This window comes from Aplidium turbinatum, chromosome 2, assembly GCF_918807975.1.
Source record: "Aplidium turbinatum chromosome 2, kaAplTurb1.1, whole genome shotgun sequence".
Taxonomy (NCBI): domain Eukaryota; kingdom Metazoa; phylum Chordata; class Ascidiacea; order Aplousobranchia; family Polyclinidae; genus Aplidium; species Aplidium turbinatum.
The window spans coordinates 9,304,692-9,312,834 of NC_137473.1; the positions used below are offsets into that span (position 1 = coordinate 9,304,692).

At 37.1% G+C, this 8,143-nt stretch overlaps 1 protein-coding gene and 1 long non-coding RNA gene across 2 annotated transcripts in view; one reads left to right on the plus strand and one right to left on the minus strand.

Moving 5' to 3' along the window:
- The window catches only part of LOC145764927 (antiviral innate immune response receptor RIG-I-like), a 32,023-nt gene extending 26,104 nt beyond the window's left edge, over positions 1–5,919 (plus strand). The window contains exons 17-21 of the mRNA XM_082576631.1: positions 902–986; positions 1,414–1,584; positions 1,948–2,105; positions 2,328–2,473; positions 2,862–5,919. Coding sequence (XP_082432757.1) covers positions 902–986; positions 1,414–1,584; positions 1,948–2,105; positions 2,328–2,473; positions 2,862–3,201 — 900 coding nt within the window. The 3' untranslated portion in view covers positions 3,202–5,919. The remainder of the gene's footprint in view (positions 1–901; positions 987–1,413; positions 1,585–1,947; positions 2,106–2,327; positions 2,474–2,861) is intronic.
- A 323-nt stretch (positions 5,920–6,242) lies between these two features.
- On the minus strand, positions 6,243–7,270 carry LOC145764928 (uncharacterized). Its single transcript, XR_014288533.1, has 2 exons — positions 6,936–7,270; positions 6,243–6,460 (listed from the first exon to the last, which is right to left on the minus strand). It is a non-coding gene; the product is annotated as an uncharacterized LOC145764928 (long non-coding RNA).
- Between the last annotated feature and the right edge of the window lie 873 nt (positions 7,271–8,143).

The window sequence follows — 8,143 nt, forward strand, 5'->3', positions numbered from 1 at the left end:
TAGAAAACAAGGAAGACCAAAGAAAACGTGGAAAAAGCAATTTGAGGAGGAAAGCAGCAAGGTGGGCTTGACAAGAGAGGACGCGCTAGACAGATCGATGTGGAGGCAGGGTGTGAAGACGATTGGGGCACTTGGAGGTGAATCCGGCCACCCTCGGTAACGGGGACATCACCGGATTAAAACTGGACTACTACTACATCTCCTCAATGCTAAATGTCTTCGTCAAACGCTCTCCTCAATGCTAAACGTTTTCCATGGAACACGATTCAATGCTATTTTAGTGACGCCTTTTGTATGACCGGACCGGGTATAAAACCCACATCTGTGGACCCTGAAACAGAAACTTTACCCACTGGGTCCCTAAAGAGAATTATTTTAAACTAATTTCTTTGAAGTTGTCTCTTGTACATTGGCACGTTTTTCAACATCAGTTTTTGAATGATGCAAAAGAAGTAATAACATTAGCGCTGAAACGATGTAAACTCTTTTCTGACACATGGTGCAATGCCTTCATCAGAGCATGGCTAAAAACGGAAAAGTTTATCAAATAATAGTGAATTCCTGACTACAATACACTCTCACTGACCACAAGCAAATTTTATATTTTAATTTACATTCATGGAATGCTGGGATTCGCAGAACAATCCTATCTTTTAACATAATTTATTAAAGTATTTAGTGAGTTTTTTTAAGGATAAAGGATCTCCTGACTAAGAAGCAGCAGGCCAGCGATTCTCAATTTTCAAATAAAATCTATTTGAATAAGGCACTAATGATGCTCTACAGTTGTAGAGCGAAATGCATATGCCATAAATAGGGCTCTGCTGATTCTCCATGCATTTTTAATAATAAAATACTGAATTTATTAAAGATTAAAATGTTACTGCTACTAACTGTATAGGATTGGATGCATGAGACAGAAAGTCTTAAATTTTTGAATGCAGAAGTGTTCACTGGTACAGGCAATTCCAATTCCACCACCACCGGTTAGTATTTTGTTTGTGTTGTAATGCTGATCCTTGTCTGTAGTTTTTATGATAAACAATCGTAGTAAAATTGTGAGTTTTTTCAACGAAATTTATTTACTTAATGTTAATGAGTGTGCGAACGCTTTATCAGTCCATTATTTTCAACAGAAATTAGTCTGCAGTTTTTTTAGATCCCATTTAAGAATGTGAAGCTGGAAGAAAGCTAACCCAGACAGCAAATCAGTCGTTTTTTACATTGATTCAACGTCTGCAGACGTTGAATCAATGTAAAAAAGCACTGATTTGCTGCCTGGGAAGCTTTCAAAAGTAATTCTTAGTCTGAGGATATATAAAATGTAGCATAACCGATTTTTTTAGATTTTTAACTTCCAGTGCTGGCTCCTCAAAAGGCACAATTGTTGTTCGACAACCTATTCTCTTTCAGGCTTAACTCATGCTCAACAAACCGACGTCATGAAAGTCTTCAGGGATGGAGATATCAAGATGTTGATCTGTACTCCTGACTCGGCTGGAGAAGGGATGGATGTCGTGGATTGCAGCATTGTGATCAACTATGATTATCTCCGGAGTGAAATAGCTACCGTACAGACCAAAGGTGATGCCAGCTCCGTTTTAGACAATGTTTCAGCCATGGTGGTTGTATCTGTACACGGTCAACAAATCAGTCCTTTGTTATGTTGATTTAACGTCTGCAGACGCATATATTACTGCAAAAAGAACTGATTTATTAGTTGGGTTAGTGTTGTGGTTGATGATGAGCCAATCGTGCACTTTGGGCTTTGATTAGAAGTTTTGTGTTGAATTGTTTTGTTAAAACTCACCTATATGTTCAAAAATGCAGCATATTTCCTTTAACTAAACTGCAAATTTACGTTTTACAACATTTTTCAAAATTTGCATCAACTTTATGCGATTTTTTTAAATCACTTTTTAAACAACTCTCACTCTTCTCAATAAGGCCGCGTTCGTAAGAGTGGTGGGGAAATGCATCAGCTCTCTTCCGCCAAGGTTGCTCACAGGGAGCAATTGAATATGCAAAGGACTCTGATTATGGAAAAGGCTACCAAGCGCATACAAAACATTATAGAAAGCGAAAGTTTGGCTTACGCAAAAGAGGTATTAAACAATTTTAATAACAACAGTAAATTGTGAATTTCAGTTTTGTTGGACTTTAAAGACTGCTTTCATTTCAAGACTGCCGCTCAAGAATTTCTTTAAAGACTGCTGCTCTACTTTCATTAAACTGCTAAGCCTAAATAAGACTTAACATTAAAGCCTAAATAAGACTTATTTTTTCAACCAATATTTAGAGATCTGCTGTTAATTTTGTCTCAACAGCTAGCTGCATGCCAGCATGAATCTCTCTTGCAAGATCAGCTTGCCTTGTTGAAGAATCTCAGCAATCCTCTACGTACGAGTGACAAGGAGTACGAATTGAAGTGCAGGAAGTGCAAAGTTGATGTGTGCTCTTCATTTGACATAAGGTACTTTTGGCAACAAGAAATTTTGTAAAATTTAAGATATTTTTTCCCCAGCTTCTAGTTGGTGATGCCATCAGGTGCAGTAAAGATTGAGATGTTTTTCTCACATAAATGAAGAGTGGGCTATTTCTAATTTAAATAGTTTGTTTATACGTTTACTCTGATAAGTTTGTGTTAAGTGTTATGTTAAGTTAAAAATAAAAACAAAAAACGCAACCATGGGCAAAATGCCCCTTTGCAGTTGTGTTTATGCTATTGTTTAGGACACTGATTCTGAAGAAAAATTACTCATAATGAAATTTTCTAAACTCAATACCCTATTTAAAGTGGGTATCAGTGAATAGGCATGCAGTGCAAGCAAGGAACCTATTTTGAACTAAGTATTTTTCAGAATTGTTGAAAACTGTCAACACACAAATCCAACTGATACATTTAAACAAAAATATTGCACCGTTGATCATCCACGCAAAAAGCCGATGGGATCAGACTGGAGTAAAAAGAGCAAGGTCTTGTGCAAAGAGTGCGGAAATGATTGGGGTATAGAGGCGGAATGGAAAGGCTGCATAACTTTGCCGCTTGTAAAAATTGAAGGTTTTGTTATCATCCTAAAAGACTCTCAAAATAGGAAAGTTCTTACTCCTAGAAAATGGAAAAGCACTCCCTTTGCTCCAATCACTGCGAGCATGAGTGACATGATTGACCAGCTAGATACTTCTGAAGAAGGGGATTAGATTTGTTCAATAACTCCACAAGATCATGTTTTTTTCTCATTTGTCATCAGTATTTTGTAAAAGTATCTTCACTTAATAAATAATAAGTTAATCTATCTCGAAAATAAGTTTATCTCGTGTATTCAGTGAAAAGCAAAAGACGTTTTGTCATTCAGCCTACAAAGAAGTCAAATGTTTTATGTGCGCGGCTGTTAAAGACATTCGTTTGATATGTTTTTCAAGCCGTTTATCGATCTATTACTTTTCGCACGAGCCGTTTGCGCCACTGTAGAGCTTTGAGTCTATTCAAAGCGAAGCGACTGGAACTACAAGTTAAAAAAAGAAATTGAACAACATCACATTTTTTTATAATCAGTCGTAAGTTACAAAACGTAAGTTGTGTGATATTTGTTTAGCAATGCCACCCAATAATCGTAAGTTTGACTCCAAATTTACAAGACCTCTCTTCTCACAGCCTCGTCATCATACGAATTCGGTTTTGTCCTCATTAGTTGGGGTAGCCGATTCTTTCCTTGCAGCGATTATCTTCCTATTCTTCTTCCCATTTCGTCCATGGCTTTTGCTTCTTTCAGTCCGACCTTGTCTGTCTCTTTCTTTACCTTTGTTTTTCATGATTTGTCTTTTTTTTTGCACGTCCCTGTTTCTTCTTTCCATCTACCTTCAAAGTCAATGTCATTTGAAGAAAACTTCCTTCATTCCTCCTTAGTACATGTCCATACCATCTTACTCTATTTGCCCTTGCAAGTTGTTCAATAGTCCCCCCCCATCTCTAGCATATCCATAAGTTCTTCATTGTTTTTCTCCTTCCTGGTTTTTACCCCACACATTGCTCTCATCATTGCCCTTTCCGTTTTTCTCCATTTTATTGCTTGTGATGAAACAATGTTGCATTGTCTTTTGATCACTTGTTTTGGAGTGTTCTAGTTTTCTCTACAAATTCAGTTGGACGGCTTTAATGCTGTATTTCTCACTTTGCAACTTTTTCAACCTATTTGGTTATTATTATTCCTTGTGTCATGTTGTTGTATAGCTTATACGTTGAAGTGAAATTTACCATATTCTTTATTATATCAGTAGGCCATAAGACTTTTACGTGTCGCTTCTCTGTCATATGTACTTGGTGTTACTTACTCAGATAGCACTGCAACCACATGTTTTGCATTGATTGTTTTATTTTGAAGAAGCATGTCCATTGTCTACTCGTTTTCACGTTCTAGAATAGATTGTTAAGTCGCTTGTGTTTATGTTTGAAGGATAGATACTAATATTAAAAGTACTGTAGATATTCTGCAACAATAACTCGTTGAAGAGTTAAGTGAGTGAGTGTAAAAAAAGGATACTTTAAAACTAATCCATAACTATCATCATCTGCATTTTTCACTGAAAATTTGAAGCCTTCATTCGGTTTCTTACGAATGTCCACAAGCAAATTTATGACACAATAACTACGTTTGGTGTAGGTAATTTCATGAAAACGTTTAAACATTCAGTAACTTTGTCTGCTTTTTATCCCATACCACCAACGCACTGCAGTTCTGTCTTTTATTTGTTCTTCAACACGTCACAGTGTGTCTAGAATGTTGCTGTGCAATGTATTTTTACCTGATTCTATATTAGCTCAAGTCTTGTTTCAAACACTCAGTATTCCTTGAGCGAATTTCCGCAACAGCTTTTTCAATAGTTACTGTATACGTTGTTTTAACGTTGTCGTTGAGTATTGCCAGAGGTCATGTAAAATCAAAAGTGAGCATCAGAATCATGTTTGGAAACAGCAACAACTTTTTAAATTTCGATATCATCTAAATTTATTGGTGCCAACCCAGATAACAAAATCCGTTATTTTTACATTGATTTAATGTCTGCAGGCGTTAAATCAATGTAAAAATGACGGATTGCGCTGTCTGGGAATATGCGCTGTTTGAAAATCACAAAATCAACTTTAATTTGACGTTAGATCTCCCCGTGTGGTTGAACTTGATGTAACGAAGCCCAGAATATCGAAACAGCTGTATGCCACTGTCAGTAGCGTAGCCAGGAATTTTAAAAGAGGGGGTTTTGACGACCCAGCGGCGGGGGGTCTGGGGGGGCCTCCCCCAGAAAATTTTGAAAAATTACTTTGAATTTGGTGCATTCTGAGAGCATTTTCAACAAAAATGTGGGTATGAATATTCCTGTAAAATGGTGCTGTCCGGTGGCATAGCAAAAGGATAAGATCATGTTTTCTTCGGCATTTTTCGAAAATAAAGCTAAGTCTCTATGTTTTCTTGTTGCTAATTCCTGGCTGAGATGTTTGAATGTTTGGTTTTGGCAAAACTCGCTCTTTTCATGCAGTTTTATATAAAATTAGGCAATTTTTTTTAGACTGAAAGCATCATTCTCAATATCGTGACGTCACACGCGTGTCAATGGGGGGGGTTGTAACCCCCAAAACCCCCCCCTTGGCTACGCCACTGGCCACTGTTATATATCACCTGGTGAACCGTCGATGTAGGTTAACTGGCAAGTGCAACCTGACGATCTGTGTTTTAGTACTTTATTTGAAGCTTTCGTCAAACAATAGTAATTTCACAAAGTGTGCTTTGCTTGCATAGCGTGTGGAATACAAAAATAATCACTTTCATGATGTCATCAGTAGCCTGGACTGAAAAGTAACCGAAAAACTATCTTGCGGGAAGGGTGGGCAATGGTCTAAGAGCTGGAGGTGCAGGAGTGGGGCGGTCGGACCCGAAAACATTTGATTTGTCGATAATTTGGGCAAAATTGCAAAAAAAATTCCGGGAGAAAATTTTTCGATATTTTGTCAATTCATTAAGATTACATTTCTTTTCAGCTTCTTGCTTTAAAAAATTATTTAAAACTGCATTTTATATTTTTAAAAATGCACTGATTGGCAAGAAATTTAACATCTTAGATAAAATATTTGCATGTCTCGTATCTTTGAGTGACGACATCCCACCTTCTCACCGCGTTGTGATGGTTAGAAATAAAAACAAACTGAGCTTTCCAAGTACGATGAATTCCCCCTTTTCAACATCACTGGGTACAAGAAATGGTTGCTGTTGTATTCGAGCTACAAGGATATTAAGAAAAACAAAGCAACAATGCTGAAAGTGAATATACACCATAGAAGAAACTCGACGTAGTGTGTGCTCACAAGCATCCTTGTTGTTCCCGTGAAGGAGTCTTCATCAACTTTGTAACAAAAGCTGTTCAGGGAGTCGCTGGGGTGCACATCGCAATAATCTACCGAGCCTTTTCTCTGAAACACACAGAGTGATTTAGTTTGTTTACAGAAAAAATACCGTGCTTGATATGGCCATAGAGGCCTAACATGGTCATAGGTCGCATTATAATCTTGTACCGGCTTAGTGGTTAGTGGGTCCGTTTTTGAATCGGTAGCCATCGGTCCAATGCACTGTCGGGCAGAGACTGCTGTCAGGTCTTACAAAAGCCTTTTCTAAAGTACTACTGAATCTTATTCCTGCTTAGGATTCAGGGTAATAATAGGCTATATTCGGCTGTGCCTTTATATCGCAGCATTGACCCTGTCTGTCTGCTTTGTAAAGCGCTAAGGTGCAACCAGGGGAGACCAATTGCCCCCCCCCCAATTATTCTTAAGAGTTATTATGTTATTTGTTTTGTGTGTAATACATTATGTTAAACCCGCTAAAGTTACTTTGTTTTGTTTGTCTATTATTCAATAGAATTCCAAAAAAAATTTTTTTAATATTTACCGGTTTACGGCGTACTTCCACAACTTGTATGATTCTCCTCGTAGAATATCTCATCATTCAAAATCGACGACATCGAACTGCGTAAGACGCAGCGATGGAACGCAAAATAGCGGAAGAAACAAAGGAATAAGAAAAAGGCTGGATATCGTTGAGGGGCAAATCCTTCTTCAGTAACAACATTGATTTCTACTTGCAGCTTCAAATCAGATACAATTTTTGATGTTGCTTGTTTACAAATAGATTCACCAATCGCAACATTCGGCTTAAGAAGCCTTCCTACTGGATTCGTGAGAATCCGAAGGAACGCATTGAATCCCTATGTTTCTTACCACAAAAAAAATTATTTATAAAATATCTTTTCCGATATAGCCAATTTTTCTCTTTTTTTCTGGACTATGTGACGCAACAATAAGAATTGTTTTATCAGCAGCACACTTTGAATGAGTTAATTTAACAGACAAGTAATTTCAAATCATAGTCCGACGTTTTAAACGTATAAAAACAAACTATAATAAGTTAAATAATTACTTGTTATTCTTGAAAAATGGTAGCCAACTTGATAAGGGGTAGGCCTACCTTCTCAAGTAACGGTCTAACATTAGGCCACGACTGTTTAAAAAGGAAAAATAAACATAATCTAACATAATTTTTAACTTTAATTGCATGGCATGCAGGAGGCTAGAAACAGCTGTAAGAAAATAAAAAGTTGTACCTGAAAACATCTGTCGAATTGATTGCTTCTAAATTAGTTATTTCTTAATTTTATTCTATTTAATTTCTTTCTCAATTTACACTGTCACATTGATCTTTATCCTCGGCTTTCTCAGTCTGAGGATGGAGATTGGAACCAAGTGCAGTTGTTTCTTAATGTCAGTAGCTAACTAAACCTTTTCATCCATAGCAGTGTGCCTGCTTTTGCACACCAGTGTGTATGAATGTGTAGTTAGATTTATTGTTATGGGGCATAGGCGTAGCCAGGGGGGGGGGCGAAAGGAGCCATGCCCCCCCCCCCCAATTTTCAATGTTTGGATTCCGAAGTTAAACCCTTTGTTGAAAATATAATATAATTTGTATAAATTTATATTGTTTATCAAGACATCTAGCTATTAACACCCCCAGGACTTGTTTTAGACACACAGAAAGACACCAATAAATTTTGAAAATCGTAAATCGCGCAAACTTTACGCGATTTACGCTTCTTTTAACTA